The sequence below is a fragment of the Oncorhynchus keta genome, chromosome 10 (assembly GCF_023373465.1).
Source record: "Oncorhynchus keta strain PuntledgeMale-10-30-2019 chromosome 10, Oket_V2, whole genome shotgun sequence".
NCBI classification, from domain to species: Eukaryota; Metazoa; Chordata; class Actinopteri; order Salmoniformes; family Salmonidae; genus Oncorhynchus; species Oncorhynchus keta.
In genome coordinates this window covers 6268337-6289341 of record NC_068430.1, presented here as the reverse complement: position 1 = coordinate 6289341, position 21005 = coordinate 6268337, and the positions used below count along the sequence as shown (strand labels likewise).

The following is a 21005-nucleotide window of genomic DNA, read 5'->3' as shown; positions in this document are numbered from 1 at the left end:
CAACTGGCCTACCTGGTTAAATAAAGGTGTTCTCAACTAGCCTACCTGGTTAAATAAAGGTGTTCTCAACTAGCCTACCTGGTTAAATAAAGGTGTTCTCAACTGGCCTACCTGGTTAAATAAAGGTGTTCTCAACTAGCCTACCTGGTTAAATAAAGGTGTTCTCAACTAGCCAACCTGGTTAAATAAAGGTGTTCTCAACTTGTCTACCTGGTTAAATAAAGGTGTTCTCAACTTGCCTACCTGGTTAAATAAAGGTGTTCTCAACTGGCCTACCTGGTTAAATAAAGGTGTTCTCAACTTGTCTACCTGGTTAAATAAAGGTGTTCTCAACTAGCCTACCTGGTTAAATAAAGGTGTTCTCAACTAGCCTACCTGGTTAAATAAAGGTGTTCTCAACTTGTCTACCTGGTTAAATAAAGGTGTTCTCAACTAGCCTACCTGGTTAAATAAAGGTGTTCTCAACTAGCCTACCTGGTTAAATAAATGTGTTCTCAACTAGCCTACCTGGTTAAATAAAGGTGTTCTCAACTAGCCTACCTGGTTAAAGGTGTTCTCAAACCTGGTTAAATAAAGGTGTTCTCAACTAGCCTACCTGGTTAAATAAAGGTGTTCTCAACTAGCCTACCTGGTTAAATAAAGGTGTTCTCAACTTGTCTACCTGGTTAAATAAAGGTGTTCTCAACTAGCCTACCTGGTTAAATAAAGGTGTTCTCAACTAGCCTACCTGGTTAAATAAAGGTGTTCTCAACTAGCCTACCTGGTTAAATAAAGGTGTTCTCAACTAGCCTACCTGGTTAAATAAAGGTGTTCTCAACTTGTCTACCTGGTTAAATAAAGGTGTTCTCAACTAGCCTACCTGGTTAAATAAAGGTGTTCTCAACTAGCCTACCTGGTTAAATAAAGGTGTTCTCAACTGGCCTACCTGGTTAAATAAAGGTGTTCTCAACTAGCCTACCTGGTTAAATAAAGGTGTTCTCAACTGGCCTACCTGGTTAAATAAAGGTGTTCTCAACTAGCCTACCTGGTTAAATAAAGGTGTTCTCAACTGGCCTACCTGGTTAAATAAAGGTGTTCTCAACTAGCCTACCTGGTTAAATAAAGGTGTTCTCAACTGGCCTACCTGGTTAAATAAAGGTGTTCTCAACTAGCCTACCTGGGAAAATAAAGGTGAAATAAACAAATACAAATAAAAAAGCTTGCCCTTTGATAGGTTGCATTTCAACACATTTGTATTCTTCTTCTCAGATCTACAGAGGTGCCTAGCATGTCTAGGAGTTTGAATTCAGACTACAACCCAAGAACAATAGTCAGCCCCTCCTACCTGATGGGGGTAGTTCGTACTCCACTTCCAGGACAACTCGTTCGCCCACGTTCTTCAACAGACTGATGATCTCTTCGTGTCTCAGCTTAGTCAGGTTGATACCATTCACTGACTTAATGTAGTCGCCCACGTTCAACTGATCACTCCTAGGACAGGAACATATAGACATATAGTACATAAAACATCAATTATCTAATATGATTGTCATCATTTTAGATCAGCTTGGTCAGGTTGATGCCATTGACTGACTTGATGCAGTCACCAACGTTTAGCTGATCACTCATTAGACAGGACGAGAGATACAACATTATCTAGCTGATCACTCATTAGACAGGACGAGAGATACAACATTATCTAGCTGATCACTCATTAGACAGGACGAGAGATACAACATTATCTAGCTGATCACTCATTAGACAGGACGAGAGATACAACATTATCTAGCTGATCACTCATTAGACAGGACGAGAGATACAACATTATCTAGCTGATCACTCATTAGACAGGACCAGAGATACAACATTATCTAGCTGATCACTCATTAGACAGGACCAGAGATACCACATTATCTAGCTGATCACTCATTAGACAGGACCAGAGATACAACATTATCTAGCTGATCACTCATTAGACAGGACGAGAGATACAACATTATCTAGCTGATCACTCATTAGACAGGACCAGAGATACCACATTATCTAGCTGATCACTCATTAGACAGGACGAGAGAGATACAACATTATCTAGCTGATCACTCATTAGACAGGACGAGAGATACAACATTATCTAGCTGATCACTCATTAGACAGGACGAGAGATAAAACATTATCTAGCTGATCACTCATTAGACAGGACGAGAGATACAACATTATCTAGCTGATCACTCATTAGACAGGACGAGAGATACAACATTATCTAGCTGATCACTCATTAGACAGGACCAGAGATACAACATTATCTAGCTGATCACTCATTAGACAGGACGAGAGATACAACATTATCTAGCTGATCACTCATTAGACAGGACCAGAGATACAACATTATCTAGCTGATTACTCATTAGACAGGACGAGAGATACAACATTATCTAGCTGATCACTCATTAGACAGGACCAGAGATACAACATTATCGAGCTGATCACTCATTAGACAGGACGAGAGATACAACATTATCTAGCTGATTACTCATTAGACAGGACGAGAGATACAACATTATCTAGCTGATCACTCATTAGACAGGACGAGAGATACAACATTATCTAGCTGATCACTCATTAGACAGGACGAGAGATACCACATTATCTAGCTGATCACTCATTAGACAGGACGAGAGATACAACATTATCTAGCTGATCACTCATTAGACAGGACGAGAGATACAACATTATCTAGCTGATCACTCATTAGACAGGACCAGAGATACAACATTATCTAGCTGATCACTCATTAGACAGGACGAGAGATACAACATTATCTAGCTGATCACTCATTAGACAGGACCAGAGATACAACATTATCTAGCTGATTACTCATTAGACAGGACGAGAGATACAACATTATCTAGCTGATCACTCATTAGACAGGACCAGAGATACAACATTATCGAGCTGATCACTCATTAGACAGGACGAGAGATACAACATTATCTAGCTGATTACTCATTAGACAGGACGAGAGATACAACATTATCTAGCTGATCACTCATTAGACAGGACGAGAGATACAACATTATCTAGCTGATCACTCATTAGACAGGACGAGAGATACCACATTATCTAGCTGATCACTCATTAGACAGGACGAGAGATACAACATTATCTAGCTGATCACTCATTAGACAGGACGAGAGATACAACATTATCTAGCTGATCACTCATTAGACAGGACGAGAGATACCACATTATCTAGCTGATCACTCATTAGACAGGACCAGAGATACAACATTATCTAGCTGATCACTCATTAGACAGGACCAGAGATACAACATTATCTAGCTGATCACTCATTAGACAGGACGAGAGATACAACATTATCTAGCTGATCACTCATTAGACAGGACCAGAGATACAACATTATCTAGCTGATCACTCATTAGACAGGACCAGAGATAAAACATTATCTAGCTGATCACTCATTAGACAGGACGAGAGATACCACATTATCTAGCTGATCACTCATTAGACAGGACCAGAGATACAACATTATCTAGCTGATCACTCATTAGACAGGACGAGAGATACAACATTATCTAGCTGATCACTCATTAGACAGGACCAGAGATACAACATTATCTAGCTGATTACTCATTAGACAGGACCAGAGATACAACATTATCTAGCTGATCACTCATTAGACAGGACGAGAGATAAAACATTATCTAGCTGATCACTCATTAGACAGGACCAGAGATACAACATTATCTAGCTGATCACTCATTAGACAGGACCAGAGATACAACATTATCTAGCTGATTACTCATTAGACAGGACCAGAGATACAACATTATCGATCTGATCACTCATTAGACAGGACCAGAGATACAACACTATCGAGCTGATCACTCATTAGACAGGACCATATTGTAGATACAACATTATCTAGCTGATCACTCATTAGACAGGACCAGAGATACCACATTATCTAGCTGATCATTCATTAGACAGGACCAGAGATACAACATTATCTAGCTGATCACTCATTAGACAGGACCAGAGATACAACATTATCTAGCTGATTACTCATTAGACAGGACCAGAGATACAACATTATCGAGCTGATCACTCATTAGACAGGACCATATTGTAGATACAACATTATCTAGCTGATCACTCATTAGACAGGACCAGAGATACCACATTATCTAGCTGATCATTCATTAGACAGGACCAGAGATACCACATTATCTAGCTGATCATTCATTAGACAGGAACAGAGATACAACATTATCTAGCTGATTACTCATTAGACAGGACCAGAGATACAACATTATCTAGCTGATCACTCATTAGACAGGACGAGAGATAAAACATTATCTAGCTGATCACTCATTAGACAGGACCAGAGATACAACATTATCTAGCTGATCACTCATTAGACAGGACCAGAGATACAACATTATCTAGCTGATCACTCCTTAGACAGGACCAGAGATACAACATTATCTAGCTGATAATACTATATATCCCACCTTTCATTAAACCTACAGACTTCAGGATCCACGACAGATGAATAGCATGACGTTGGTTAGAATCTACTCTCAAAAAACTAGACTTAGAAATCAACACTTTCCTAATCGATGACAATCAAACTCTATAGTTAGGCAACTAGTTTTGGGAGAAAACTCATTTCAGAACAAAAAATCTATTCCATCTATTCTACAACAATAACATTCTGGTTCCGAGCTCCACACAGACAAACAGATAGGACCAGATAGAGTTGATCGATAAGTTCTTTGTTGGTTGTGATTGCCAGGTAGATAACTTGTGGTTTGAAGTATTCAAGGCGGACTCCACAGGAAAATAGTTTTTGTTGCTGCGTCTCTAATAGTAGGATTGTGAGGTAGAGAGTTTGAGAAAGGAGAGAGTTTGTCAACAAGTAAAGAGAATGTCAATCAAATATCCCATGTTGCAAAGCCTAACCCTCTACCACAGTACGACTGTGATTAACAAGAAATTACACGTTGTTGGAAATATTGATCTATCTACTGTATATATATTAACAATATGATGTTGCTAGTTACTTTAACGTTATAAATTAAATCAGAAAGCTCCTGTCTTCTCATACTCCCAGTAGATTAAAGGACTTCTCATACACCCAGTAGATTAAATTACTTCACATACACCCAGTAGATTAAATTACTTCTCATACACCCACTAGATTAAAGGACTCCTCATACACCCACTAGATTAAAGGACTTCTCATACACCCACTAGATTAAAGGACTCCTCATACACCCACTAGATTAAAGGACTTCTCATACACCCACTAGATTAAAGGACTTCTCATACACCCACTAGATTAAAGGACTTTTCATACACCCACTAGATTAAAGGACTTCTCATACCCACTAGATTAAAGGACGTCTCATACCCACTAGATTAAAGGACTCCTCATACACCCACTAGATTAAAGGACTACTCATACACCCACTAGATTAAAGTAATTTTCATACACCCACTAGGTTAAAGGACTTCTCATACACCCACTAGATTAAAGGACTTCTCATACACCCACTAGATTAAAGGACTTCTCATACACCCACTAGATTAAAGGACTTCTCATACACCCACTAGATTAAAGGACTCCTCATACACCCACTAGATTAAAGGACTTCACATACACACACTAGATTAAAGGACTTTTCATACACCCACTAGATTAAAGGACTTCTCTTACACCCACTAGAGAAGACAGTGATGACAGATACACATGCTGACAGATCAAGAATGCCAACAGGCTATTATGTTGCAATCTAGGATTCTCAGCCTTTAGTGTCTTCCCACAGTCAGCGTGAAGCACCATATGCCTGAACAGCGACACTACTCACACAATGAATACTGCTTTATTCTTTGGTACATTGCTCATTTAGCTGATATTGTATCTTCATTAAATATGCCAGTCATGAGATTAATTCAAATTTTAACATGTCCTACTTTCTTTATTCAGAGTAAAACAGCTTTGGGATAAAATACACTTTCTACATAAATTGTCAAGCTAAGGACAGTTGGCTTGCGGAGCATCTCAACTGTAAGTTTCATCTGGGTGGGGAAAGCCTGGGGGGGGGGGACTTATTCTAAAAGCCAGACAGGTCCGTCAGTAGATTTACACATAATGACAAGGTTGTGAGTTCAAACCCCCGAGCTGACAAGGTACAAATCTGTCGTTCTGCCCCTGAACAGGCAGTTAACCCACTGTTCCTAGACCAGTTAACCCACTGTTCCTAGACCAGTTAACCCACTGTTCCTAGACCAGTTAACCCACTGTTCCTAGACCAGTTAAACCCACTGTTCCTAGACCAGTTAAACCCACTGTTCCCAGGCCGTCATTGAAAATAAGAATATGTTCTTAACTGACTTGCCTGGTTAAATAAAGGTTAAATAAAGGTTAAACAATCCTCTGCCTCTAGTGAACTGAAATGGCAGGTGGTTGTTTGTACACCAGGGCCTGATTAGCTGATACATCATGGCTGCATCTGTGTCTGTGACTGGGGGACTGAGGGGATGGATGGAGGTTCAGGCGTAAGTCAAGGAAGATGTCCTGTACATGTAGATCTCACCTGGCAGCCAGACCTCCTGGTCGTAGGTTGGAGACGCGGGGCTTTCCGTCCTTGTCTGTTCCTCCAGAGATGGTGAGGCCCAAGGTGCTGCCTTCCTTCTTAATCAGCTCCACTATCGTCACGCCCCGCACATCTTCTACCCCAAACACAAACACAAGAACAAACAAACACAGAGTCAAAGGACAGTATACATTATATAGTAACCACGCCTTCACAGCCAGAAGAACACAGTTAATGGACAGTATACATTATATAGTAACCAAGCCTTCACAGCCAGAAGAACACAGTCAATGGACAGTGTACATTATATAGTAACCAAGCCTTAACAGCCAGAAGAACACAGTCAATGGACAGTATACATTATATAGTAACCAAGCCTTAACAGCCAGAAGAACACACAGAAACACAGTTAATGGACAGTATACATTATATAGTAACCAAGCCAGTCAATGGACAGTATACATTATATAGTAACCAAGCCAGTCAATGGATAGTATACATTATATAGTAACCAAGCCAGTCAATGGACAGTATACATTATATAGTAACCAAGCCAGTCAATGGACAGTATACATTATATAGTAACCAAGCCAGTCAATGGACAGTATACATTATATAGTAACCAAGCCAGTCAATGGACAGTATACATTATATAGTAACCAAGCCAGTCAATGGACAGTATACATTATATAGTAACCAAGCCAGTCAATGGACAGTATACATTATATAGTAACCAAGCCAGTCAATGGATAGTATACATTATATAGTAACCAAGCCAGTCAATGGACAGTATACATTATATAGTAACCAAGCCAGTCAATGGACAGTATACATTATATAGTAACCAAGCCAGTTAATGGACAGTATACATTATATAGTAACCAAGCCAGTCAATGGATAGTATACATTATATAGTAACCAAGCCAGTCAATGGACAGTATACATTATATAGTAACCAAGCCAGTCAATGGACAGTATACATTATATAGTAACCAAGCCAGTCAATGGACAGTATACATTATATAGTAACCAAGCCAGTCAATGGACAGTATACATTATATAGTAACCAAGCCAGTCAATGGACAGTATACATTATATAGTAACCAAGCCAGTCAATGGACAGTATACATTATATAGTAACCAAGCCAGTCAATGGACAGTATACATTATATAGTAACCAAGCCAGTCAATGGACAGTATACATTATATAGTAACCAAGCCAGTCAATGGACAGTATACATTATATAGTAACCAAGCCAGTCAATGGACAGTATACATTATATAGTAACCAAGCCAGTCAATGGACAGTATACATTATATAGTAACCAAGCCAGTCAATAGATAGTATACATTATATAGTAACCAAGCCAGTCAATGGACAGTATACATTATATAGTAACCAAGCCAGTCAATGGACAGTATACATTATATAGTAACCAAGCCAGTTAATGGACAGTGTACATTATATAGTAACCAAGCCAGTCAATGGATAGTATACATTATATAGTAACCAAGCCAGTCAATGGACAGTATACATTATATAGTAACCAAGCCAGTCAATGGACAGTATACATTATCGTCTGCTAAATGGCATATATTATTATTATTATTATATAGTAACCAAGCCAGTCAATGGACAGTATACATTATATAGTAACCAAGCCAGTCAATGGACAGTATACATTATATAGTAACCAAGCCAGTCAATGGACAGTATACATTATATAGTAACCAAGCCAGTCAATGGACAGTATACATTATATAGTAACCAAGCCAGTCAATGGACAGTATACATTATATAGTAACCAAGCCAGTCAATGGACAGTATACATTATATAGTAACCAAGCCAGTCAATGGACAGTATACATTATATAGTAACCAAGCCAGTCAATGGACAGTATACATTATATAGTAACCAAGCCAGTCAATGGACAGTATACATTATATAGTAACCAAGCCAGTCAATGGACAGTATACATTATATAGTAACCAAGCCAGTCAATGGACAGTATACATTATATAGTAACCAAGCCAGTCAATGGACAGTATACATTATATAGTAACCAAGCCAGTCAATGGACAGTATACATTATATAGTAACCAAGCCAGTCAATGGATAGTATACATTATATAGTAACCAAGCCAGTCAATGGACAGTATACATTATATAGTAACCAAGCCAGTCAATGGACAGTATACATTATATAGTAACCAAGCCAGTCAATGGACAGTATACATTATATAGTAACCAAGCCAGTCAATGGATAGTATACATTATATAGTAACCAAGCCAGTCAATGGACAGTATACATTATATAGTAACCAAGCCAGTCAATGGACAGTATACATTATATAGTAACCAAGCCAGTCAATGGACAGTATACATTATATAGTAACCAAGCCAGTCAATGGACAGTATACATTATATAGTAACCAAGCCAGTTAATGGACAGTATACATTATATAGTAACCAAGCCAGTTAATGGACAGTATACATTATATAGTAACCAAGCCAGTCAATGGACAGTATACATTATATAGTAACCAAGCCAGTTAATGGACAGTATACATTATATAGTAACCAAGCCAGTCAATGGACAGTATACATTATATAGTAACCAAGCCAGTCAATGGACAGTATACAGTATATAGTAACCAAGCCAGTTAATGGACAGTATTGTACATTGCCTTTGGAAAGTATTCGACCCCTTGACTTTTTCCAGTTTTTGTTACGTTACAGACTTTTACTAAAATTGATTAAATAAATACAATTATTCCACAATCTACACACAATACCCATAACGACAAAGTGGAACCAGGTTTTTCAGAAATGTTTGAAAATGTATTACAAATGAAAACCAAAAATACCTTTACATAATTATTCATAAGTATTCAGACTCTTTGCTATGAGACTCAAAATTGAGCTCAGGTGCATCCTGTTTCCATTGATCATCCGTGAGATGTTTCTACAACTTGATTGTAGTTCACCTGTGGTAAATTCAATTGATTGGACATGATTTGGAAAGGCACACACCTGTCTATATAAGGTCCCACAGTTTATAAGTGCACGTCAGAGCAAAAACCAAGCCTTTGTAATGTGGGGTGGAGCAGGTGAACCCAAGTGGAGTCTCAGACGAGGAGACAGGGATAAGGTAACCAAGGTATTTATTGAAAAGCGGGGGGTGGATAGGGTGCAGGCCAGGGGAAGCTCGGGCAGGTAGCAGGGAACCAGGGACTGAGGCTGCGAACCAGGGCAAGGGGAGTAGGGGCAGGGTAGCAGGGAACCAGGGACTGAGGCTGCGACCAGGGCAAGGGGAGTAGGGGCAGGGTAGCAGGGAACCAGTGACTGAGGCTGCGACCAGGGCAAGGGGAGTAGGGGCAGGGTAGCAGGGAACCAGGGACTGAGGTGCGACCAGGGCAAGGGGAGTAGGGGCAGGGTAGCAGGGAACCAGGGACTGAGGCTGCGACCAGGGCAAGGGGAGTAGGGGCAGGGTAGCAGGGAACCAGGGACTGAGGCTGCGACCAGGGCAAGGGGAGTAGGGGCAGGGTAGCAGGGAACCAGGGACTGAGGCTACGACCAGGGCAAGGGGAGTAGGGGCAGGGTAGCAGGGAACCAGGGACTGAGGCTGCGACCAGGGCAAGGGGAGTAGGGGCAGGGTAGCAGGGAACCAGGGACTAAGGCTACGACCAGGGCAAGGGGAGTAGGGGCAGGGTAGCAGGGAACCAGGGACTGAGGCTACGACCAGGGCAAGGGGAGTAGGGGCAGGGTAGCAGGGAACCAGGGACTGAGGCTACGACCAGGGAAGGGGAGTAGGGGCAGGGTAGCAGGGAACCAGGGACTGAGGCTGCGACCAGGGCAAGGGGAGTAGGGGCAGGGTAGCAGGGAACCAGGGACTAAGGCTACGACCAGGGCAAGGGGAGTAGGGGCAGGGTAGCAGGGAATCAGGGACTGAGGCTGCGACCAGGGCAAGGGGAGTAGGGGCAGGGTAAGCAGGGAACCAGGGACTGAGGCTACGACCAGGGCAAGGGGAGTAGGGGCAGGGTAGCAGGGAACCAGGGACTGAGGCTACGACCAGGGCAAGGGGAGTAGGGGCAGGGTAGCAGGGAACCAGGGACTGAGGCTGCGACCAAGGCAAGGGGAGTAGGGGCAGGGTAAGCAGGCCTGGAGCGTAATCCAAAGAAGCAGTAAAGCGGGTGTCCAGGGCTGAGAAGCAGGACTGACGGGACGAGGGGCTGGAGACAGGGACTAGAGTCAGAGCGGACAAAACTGTAGTGGGGAGAAAAGCAGCGTCAGGCTAGTGAAAACAGGCACAGGATAACAAGATCTATGCAGGAACAAACAGTTTGAAACGCAGACTGACTGAGCAGAGGCTAGAATCTGGCAGTGTGGAAGTGGCAGGGCTGAGTATTAGTATAGGTCTTGATTATGGAACAGGTTGCAGCTGGTGGGGATCTACTCTAACTCCAACACACACACACACACACACACACAAAATCAGATACACAGAGAGAGAGAGGGAGCACTGGGGGAGTGGCGGCAGATTAGGGAGACAGTCATGAGGTCGAAGTAATTGTCGGTAGAGCTCCGAGACAGGATTGTGTCGAGGCAGAGATCTGGGGAAGGGTACCAAAAATGTTCTGCAGCATTGAAGGTCCCCAAGAACACATCATTCTTAAATTTGAAGAAGTTTGGAACCACTAAAACTCTTCCTAGAGCTGGCTGCCTGGCCAAACTGAGCAATCGGGGGAGAAGGGCCTTGGTCAGGGAGGTGACCACAAACCCAATGGTCACTCTGACAGAGCTCTAGAGTTCCTCTGTGGAGCTGAGACCCTTCCAGAAGATTTAAATCTTTGGCCTGAATGCCAAGGATCACGTCTGAGGGAAACCTGGCACCATGCCTACAGTGAAGCATGGTGTTGGCAGCATCATGATATTGGGATGTTTTTCAGCGGCAGGGACTGGGAGGCTAGTCATCATCGAGGCAAAGATGAACGGAGCAAAGTACCGAGAGATCTTTGATGAAAACCTGCTCCAGAACGCTCAGGACCTCAGACTGGGGTGAAAGTTCACCTTCCAACAGATCAACGACACTAAGCACACAGCCAAGACAACGCAGGAGTGGCTTTGGGACAAGTCTCTGAACATCTCTGGAGAGATCTGAAAATAGCGATGCTCCCCGTCCAATCTGACAGAGTTAGAGAGGACCTGCAGAGAAGAATGGGAGAAACTCCCCAAGTACAGGTGTGCCAAGCTTGTAGTCTCATACCCAAGAAGACTTGAGGCTGTAATCGCTGCACAAGGTGCTTCAACAAAGTACTGAGTAAAGGGTCTGAATAATTATGTAAATATGATATCATTTATTTGTATATATACATTTGCAAAATGTTCTAAACTGTTTTTTGCTTTGTCATTATGGGGTACTGTGTGTAGATTGATAAGAAGAAGAAAACACATTTAATTAATTTTAGCATAAGGTTCTAACGTAACAATCTGTGGAAAAGGTCAAGGGGTCTGAATACTTTCCTAATTCACTGTATAGTCACCGAGCCTTCAAAACCTTCAAAACCACAAGAACACACAGGAACACAGACAATGGATATGACATATAAATAGCTTAGTGACCTTTCCCAGAATGTACTGTTACTTTAATGAGTAGCACTGAAGAGTTTTTCCCAAGCATCTGCAAAACAATCTTTCTGTGCAATCTGCTTCTCATTTGGCCCAGTAGTCACACTGCACATTTTGAAAACATTCAATTTTTAACCAGTTTTAGCAGCCTAACTAAAGAGAGAGACCAGCTACAGGCCAGTTATAGCAGCCTAACTAAAGAGAGAGACCAGCTACAGGCCTGTTATAGCAGCCTGACTAAAGAGAGAGACCAGCTACAGGCCTGTTATAGCAGCCTGACTAAAGAGAGAGACCAGCTACAGGCCTGTTATAGCAGCCTGACTAAAGAGAGAGACCAGCTACAGGCCTGTTATAGCAGCCTGACTAAAGAGAGAGACCAGCTACAGGCCAATTATAACAGCCGGACTGAAGAGAGAGACCAGCTACAGGCCAATTATAGCAGCCTGATTAAAGAGAGAGACCAGCTACAGGCCTGTTATAGCAGCCTGACTAAAGAGAGAGACCAGCTACAGGCCTGTTATAGCAGCCTGATTAAAGAGAGAGACCAGCTACAGGCCAGTTATAGCAGCCTGACTAAAGAGAGAGACCAGCTACAGGCCAGTTATAGCAGCCTGACTAAAGAGAGAGACCAGCTACAGGCCTGTTATAGCAGCCTGACTAAAGAGAGAGACCAGCTACAGGCCAGTTATAGCAGCCTGACTAAAGAGAGAGACCAGCTACAGGCCTGTTATAGCAGCCTGACTAAAGAGAGAGACCAGCTACAGGCCTGTTATAGCAGCCTGACTGAAGAGAGAGACCAGCTACAGGCCAGTTATAGCAGCCTGACTAAAGAGAGAGACCAGCTACAGGCCTGTTATAGCAGCCTGACTGAAGAGAGAGACCAGCTACAGGCCTGTTATAGCAGCCTGACTAAAGAGAGAGACCAGCTACAGGCCTGTTATAGCAGCCTGACTAAAGAGAGAGACCAGCTACAGGCCTGTTATAGAAGCCTGACTAAAGAGAGAGACCAGCTACAGGCCTGTTATAGCAGCCTGACTAAAGAGAGAGACCAGCTTCAGGCCAGTTATAGCAGCCTGACTGTAGTGAGAGACCAGCTACAGGCCAGTTATAGCAGCCTTAAAGAGAGACCAGTGTAGCCTGACCAGCTTTGACGTGCAGCCCTAAAGAGAGACCAGCTACAGGCCTGTTTAGCAGCCTGACTAAAGAGAGACCAGCTACAGGCCTGGTTCAACCCGAGACCAGCTAGGCCTGTTTAGCAGCCTTGTTAAACAGCTACAGGCCTTTTGCCTTAAAGATTGTGACTTTGTAGGCCTTTTGCCTTTGGCTGGAGGTTTAGCAGCCTGACTGGACTACAGGCCTGTTATAGAAGCCTGTCCGTCTGTTCTTTGCAGCCTGACAAATAAAGTCAGGCCAGTATAGCAGCCTGACTGATCACAAGGCCTCTCAGCCTTGTGTATTGACGTAGAGCACAACTCTCTGGTTTGCACCTGACTATGGTTCAACCCAGTAGTTAAACATTTTTGCTTCATTGTGACTTTGTACTTTTGCCTTTGGCTGGAGGTTTGTTGGACTCCTGCACGTCTGTTCTTTGCTTCTGACACCAGTAGAGCACAACTCTCAGCTCTCCTGCACCTGACTTCTACACCAGTAGAGCACAACTCTCTGCTCTCCTGCACCTGACTTCTACACCAGTAGAGCACAACTCTCAGCTCTCCTGCACCTGACTTCTACACCAGTAGAGCACAACTCTCTGCTCTACTGCACCTGACTTCTACACCAGTAGAGCACAACTCTCAGCTCTCCTGCACCTGACTTCTACACCAGTAGAGCACAACTCTCTGCTCTACTGCACCTGACTTCTACACCAGTAGAGCACAACTCTCTGCTCTACTGCACCTGACTTCTACACCAGTAGAGCACAACTCTCTGCTCTCCTGCACCTGACTTCTACACCAGTAGAGCACAACTCTCAGCTCTCCTGCACCTGACTTCTACACCAGTGCAGAGCACAACTCTCCTTTCCCCCTCTACCTGCACCTGATGTCTACACCAGTAGAGCACAACTGAACCTCAGCAAGACGGAGCTCCTCTACTGCACCATGATCTCGCCATCACGGTTGACAACTCCATTGTGTCCTCCTCCCACCTAAGAAGTGAGAGCACAACTAACTCTGCTCTAGGTTCTCCACCTGACTGCCTCTACACCAGTCCAGGCACTTGTCAGCTTGATTACTGCAACTCTGGCTGGGCTCCCTCCTGCACCTGAGCCCGTCTGGTGTTCAACCTTACACCACTGGTAGAGCACAACTCTCTGCTCTACTGCACCTGACTTCAACACCAGTAGAGCACAACTCTCTGCTCTACTGCACCTGACTTCTACACCAGTAGATCACAACTCTCTGCTCTCCTGCACCTGACTCCTACACCAGTAGAGCACAACTCTCTGCTCTCCTGCACCTGACTTCTGCACCAGTAAGTAGCGCACAGCTGTGACATACGGCCACCGCGCGTCCTGTGTGTAATTGTCATTTGAGCAGGTATTCCAACAGTTTCCACACTGAACAAAAATATAAACACAACATGTAAAGTGTTTGTCCCATGTTTCATGAGCTGAAATAAAATACATTTTCCATACGCACAAAATATTATTCTCTTAAATTTTGTGCACAAATGTGTTTACATCCCTGTTAGTGAGCATTTCTCCTTTGCCGAGATAATCCATCCACCTGACAGGTGTGGCATATCAAGAAAGATCATTACACAGGTGCACCTTGTGCTGGGGACAATAAAAGGACACTCTAAAATATGCAGTTTTATCACACAACACATTACCACAGATGTCTCAAGTTTTGATGGAGCGTGCAATTGGCATGGTGACTGCAGGAATGTCCACCAGAGCTGTTGCCAGTGAATTTAATGTTAATTTTTCTACCATAAGCCACCTCCAACGTCGTTTTAGAGAATTTGGCAGTATGCCCAACCTGTCTCACAACCACGCCTGCTCAGGGATGTAAGCATTCATTCTGTTTGACCTGAAGCATAGTCAATAAAGACCTGAATTGGGAGCATAAACAGTGTGCGGGCCTTCCTTCACAAACATCCCAAATAATTCCACACGATGAGTCATTCCCAGAAGCTCAGACCCTCAGTGACACATCATGGTACAAAGACTGGATCAGTTAGCATCACAAACTAGGTTACAATGTTAAAGTTCGAGTAAGATACTGATTCAATATGAGTGCAACCAAAGTGATGTGAAGGGAGCAAAGATGAATATATTGTAACCAATTAGATTTCAATCAATATAACAATTAACTTTATGTCGATTATCATCACACAATAAAGTTAATATATAATCCTAACCAATCGTCCCAATGTCCAAGTGTAAATAAGAAAGTCCCAAAATCCAATCCAAGAACAAAATGTGCCATCCTCCCTTTTACTTAAATGCAAACCAGTGCAACATATTTTGGATGAATCAATCTTCAGCTATTAAAGGCCACGGTAAGAGTGTTTCCCATTGCATTTGTTATTTTGTGGGATGGGGGTATGAGAAACTGTCTGTTTATGTGTGCATGTTAGCATATTCAACGTTTTGGTCTTAAGTGGGGGTTTTTTGGTCTAAAGTGTTTTTTTTAAGGACAAGCTTGTTTAAAGGACAAGAAGTCTATACAAACACAGATAGAGGACAACAATGAATGTTGGTGCAAAGACTGTATCACAATATCTTTGTGATTCAGTACATGTTCAGTTGTGGAAGAGACCTTCCAGAGTTGCTGCTGTTAGGAATTTATGCTATTCTTCAATAACACAAACTCCAAAGCAAATCGGGGGGAGAAAAATAGGTTTATTTGAGAAGGACAAATGTTATGCTGCGAGGTAGATGTTCAGATGTTCAGTCTCCCCTGTCCTCAGCTTTTCTCCCCACCGAACAAAGGAGCAGGAGGCCATTTATAACCCCCCAGCCTAGCCTGGGGTTGACCAATCAGAAGTCCTTGTAGGACAACTTGGCCAATGGCCAAATAACAAGTATTCCACTCCAGACCAATTAAAATGTGGCCCACGTAGCACACGTCGCTCTGAGGTCAGGAGTGACATTCCACCGATTCTGAACAGATGTTGAACTGAAACTCAACTCCTACTTATAATTCGCTATTGACCATTCGGCTACTGGCTGGGATCATAGGCCTGTGTCCACTGTACGTTTAGTATGTTACCACTGAAGCATTGTAAATCATCAATGGCATAATCATTGATTCACTTGATCATTGTTCCCTTAGTCAATGGTCAGCATTACTGTGCAGAGAGAGACCAGCTACAACAACCTGGTTAAAGAGAGAGAGACCAGCTACAGCAACCTGACTAAAGAGGGAGACCAGCTACAACAACCCGACTAAAGAGAGAGACCAGCTACAGCAACCTGACTTAAGAGAGACCAGCTACAGCAACCTGACTAAAGAGAGAGAGAGACCAGCTACAACAACCTGATTAAAGAGAGAGACCAGCTACAACAACCTGATTAAAGAGAGAGAGACCAGCTACAACAACCTGACTAAAGAGAGAGGCCACCTACAACAACCCGACTAAAGAGAGAGAGAGACCAGCTACAGCAACCTGACTAAAGAGAGAGACCAGCTACAACAACCTGACTTAAGAGAGAGAGACCAGCTACAATAACCTGACTAAAGAGAGAGAGACCAGCTACAGCAACCTGACTAAAAGAGAGAGAGAGACCAGCTACAACAACCTGACTAAAGAGAGAGAGACCAGCTACAACAACCTGACTAAAGAGAGAGAGACCAGCTACAACAACCTGACTAAAGAGAGAGAGAGACCAGCTACAACAACCTGACTAAAGAGAGACCAGCTACAGCAACCTGACTAAAGATAGAGACCAGCTACAACAACCTGACTAAAGAGAGAGAGACCAGCTACAGCAACTTGACTAAAGAGAGAGACCAGCTACAGCAACATGACTAAAGATAGAGAGACCAGTTACAATAACTTGACTAAAGAGAGAGACCAGCTACAACAACCTGACTAAAGAGAGAGAGACCAGCTACAACAACCTGATTAAAGAGAGAGAGACCAGCTACAACAACCTGACTAAAGAGAGAGAGACCAGATACAGCAACCTGACTAAAGAGAGACCAGCTACAGCAACCTGACTAAAGATAGAGAGACCAGTTACAACAACCTGACTAAAGAGAGAGAGACCAGCTACAATAAACTGACTAAAGAGAGAGAGACCAGCTACAACAACCTGACTAAAAGAGAGAGAGAGAGACCAGCTACAACAACCTGACTAAAAGAGAGAGACAAGCTACAACAACCTGACTAAAGAGAGAGAGACCAGCTACAGCAACCTGACTAAAGAGAGAGAGACCAGTTACAATAACCTGACTAAAGAGAGAGAGACCAGCTACAGCAACTTGACTAAAGAGAGAGACCAGCTACAGCAACATGACTAAAGATAGAGAGACCAGTTACAATAACTTGACTAAAGAGAGAGACCAGCTACAACAATCTGACTAAAGAGAAAGAGACCAGCTACAACAACCTGATTAAAGAGAGAGAGACCAGCTACAATAACCTGACTACAGATAGAGAGACCAGCTACAGCAACCTGACTAAAGAGAGAGAGAGACCAGCTACAACAACCTGACTAAAGAGAGAGAGAGACCAGCTACAACAACCTGACTAAAGAGAGACCAGCTACAGCAACCTGACTAAAGATAGAGAGACCAGCTACAACAACCTGACTAAAGAGAGAGAGACCAGCTACAACAACCTGACTAAAGAGAGAGACCAGCTACAGCAACCTGACTAAAGATAGAGAGACCAGTTACAATAACCTGACTAAAGAGAGAGAGACCAGCTACAGCAACCTGACTAAAGAGAGACCAGCAACAATAACCTGACTAAAGAGAGCGAGACCAGCTACAGCAACCTGACTAAAGAGAGAGAGACCAGCTACAGCAACCTGACTAAAGAGAGAGAGACCAGCTACAATAACCTGACTAAAGAGAGAGAGACCAGCTACAGCAACCTGACTAAAGAGAGAGAGAGACCAGCTACAGCAACCTGACTAAAGAGAGAGAGACCAGCTACAACAACCTGACTAAAGAGAGAGACCAGCTACAGCAACCTGACTAAAGATAGAGAGACCAGTTACAACAACCTGACTAAAGAGAGAGAGACCAGCTACAATAAACTGACTAAAGAGAGAGAGAGACCAGCTACAACAACCTGACTAAAAGAGAGAGAGACCAGCTACAACAACCTGACTAAAGAGAGAGAGACCAGCTACAACAACCTGACTAAAGAGAGAGAGACCAGCTACAGCAACCTGACTAAAGAGAGTGAGACCAGTTACAATAACCTGACTAAAGAGAGAGAGACCAGCTACAGCAACCTGACTAAAGAGAGAGACTAGCTACAACAACCTGACTAAAGAGAGAGACCAGCTACAACAACCTGACTAAAGAGAGACCAGCTACAACAATCTGACTAAAGAGAAAGAGACCAGCTACAACAACCTGATTAAAGAGAGAGAGACCAGCTACAATAACCTGACTACAGATAGAGAGACCAGCTACAGCAACCTGACTAAAGATAGAGACCAGCTACAACAACCTGACTAAAGAGAGAGAGAGAGAGACCAGCTACAGCAACCTGACAAAAGAGAGAGAGACCAGCTACAACAACCTGACTAAAGAGAGACAGAGACCAGCTACAACAACCTGACTAAAGAGAGAGAGAGACCAGCTACAACAACCTGACTAAAGAGAGACCAGCTACAGCAACCTGACTAAAGATAGAGAGACCAGTTACAATAACCTGACTAAAGAGAGAGAGACCAGCTACAGCAACCTGACTAAAGAGAGACCAGCAACAATAACCTGACTAAAGAGAGCGAGACCAGCTACAGCAACCTGACTAAAGAGAGAGAGACCAGCTACAGCAACCTGACTAAAGAGAGAGAGACCAGCTACAATAACCTGACTAAAGAGAGAGAGACCAGCTACAGCAACCTGACTAGAGAGAGAGAGACCAGCTACAGCAACCTGACTAAAGAGAGAGAGACCAGCTACAACAACCGGAATAAAGAGAGAGACCAGCTACAGCAACCTGACTAAAGATAGAGAGACCAGTTACAATAACCTGACTAAAGAGAGAGAGACCAGCTACAATAACCTGACTAAAGAGAGAGAGACCAGCTACAGCAACCTGACTAAAGAGAGTGAGACCAGCTACAACAACCTGACTAAAGAGAGAGACCAGCTACAACAACCTGACTAAAGAGAGAGAGACCAGTTACAATAACCTGACTAAAGAGAGAGAGACCAGCTACAACAACCTGACTAGAGAGAGAGACCAGCTACAACAACCTGACTAAAGAGAGAGAGACCAGCTACAATAACCTGACTAAAGAGAGAGAGACCAGCTACAACAACCTGACTAAAGAGAGAGAGACCAGCTACAGCAACCTGACTAAAGAGAGAGAGACCAGCTACAATAACCTGACTAAAGATAGAGAGACCAGCTACAGCAACCTTACAAAAGAGAGCGAGACCAGCTACAACAACCTGACTAAAGAGAGAGAGACCAGCTACAACAACCTGACTAAAGAGAGAGAGACCAGTTACAATAACCTGACTAAAGAGAGAGAGACCAGCTACAACAAACTGACTAAAGAGAGACCAGCTACAACAATCTGACGAAAGAGAGAGAGACCAGCTACAACAACCTGATTAAAGAGAGAGAGACCAGCTACAATAACCTGACTAAAGAGAGAGAGACCAGTTACAACAACCTGATTAAAGAGAGAGAGACCAGCTACAATAACCTGACTAAAGAGAGAGAGACCAGCTACAATAACCTGATTAAAGAGAGAGAGACCAGCTACAGCAACCTGACTAAAGATAGAGAGACCAGCTACAGCAACCTGACTAAAGAGAGAGAGAGACCAGCTACAACAACCTGACTAAAGAGAGACCAGCTACAGCAACCTGACTAAAGATAGAGAGACCAGTTACAATAACCTGACTAAAGAGAGAGAGACCAGCTACAGCAACCTGACTAAAGAGAGACCAGCAACAATAACCTGACTAAAGAGAGAGAGAACAGCTACAGCAACCTGACTAAAGAGAGTGAGACCAGCTACAACAACCTGACTAAAGAGAGAGAGACCAGCTACAACAACCTGACTATAGAGAGAGAGACCAGTTACAATAACCTGACTAAAGAGAGAGAGACCAGCTACAACAACCTGACTAAAGAGAGAGAGACCAGCTACAACAACCTTACTAAAGAGAGACCAGCTACAACAATCTGACTAAAGAGAGAGAGACCAGCTACAACAACCTGATTAAAGAGAGAGAGACCAGCTACAATAACCTGACTAAAAAGAGAGAGACCAGCTACAGCAACCTGACTAAAGAGAGAGAGACCAGCTACAGCAACCTGACTAAAGAGAGAGACCAGCTACAACAATCTGACTAAAGAGAGAGAGACCAGCTACAATAACCTGACTAAAGAGAGAGAGACCAGCTACAGCAACCTGACTAAAGAGAGAGAGACCGGCTACAGCAACCTGACTAAAGAGAGAGAGACCAGCTACAACAACCTGACTAAAGAGAGAGAGACCAGTTACAATAACCTGACTAAAGAGAGAGAGACCAGCTACAGCAACCTGACTAAAAGAGAGAGAGACCAGCTACAGCAACCTGACTAAAGAGAGAGAGACCAGCTACAACAACCTGCTTAAAGAGAG

The 21005-nt window shown here is 43.2% G+C and overlaps 1 protein-coding gene across 1 annotated transcript in view; it reads right to left on the bottom strand.

The window, feature by feature from the left end:
• Positions 1 to 21005, bottom strand: part of LOC118378225 (glutamate receptor-interacting protein 2-like) — a 185390-nt gene that overhangs the window by 127936 nt on the left and 36449 nt on the right. The window contains exons 3-4 of the mRNA XM_052528611.1: positions 6600 to 6735; positions 1325 to 1470 (exon numbers count right to left, since the gene is read on the bottom strand). Of these exons, the coding sequence (XP_052384571.1) occupies positions 1325 to 1470; positions 6600 to 6735 (282 nt within the window). The remainder of the gene's footprint in view (positions 1 to 1324; positions 1471 to 6599; positions 6736 to 21005) is intronic.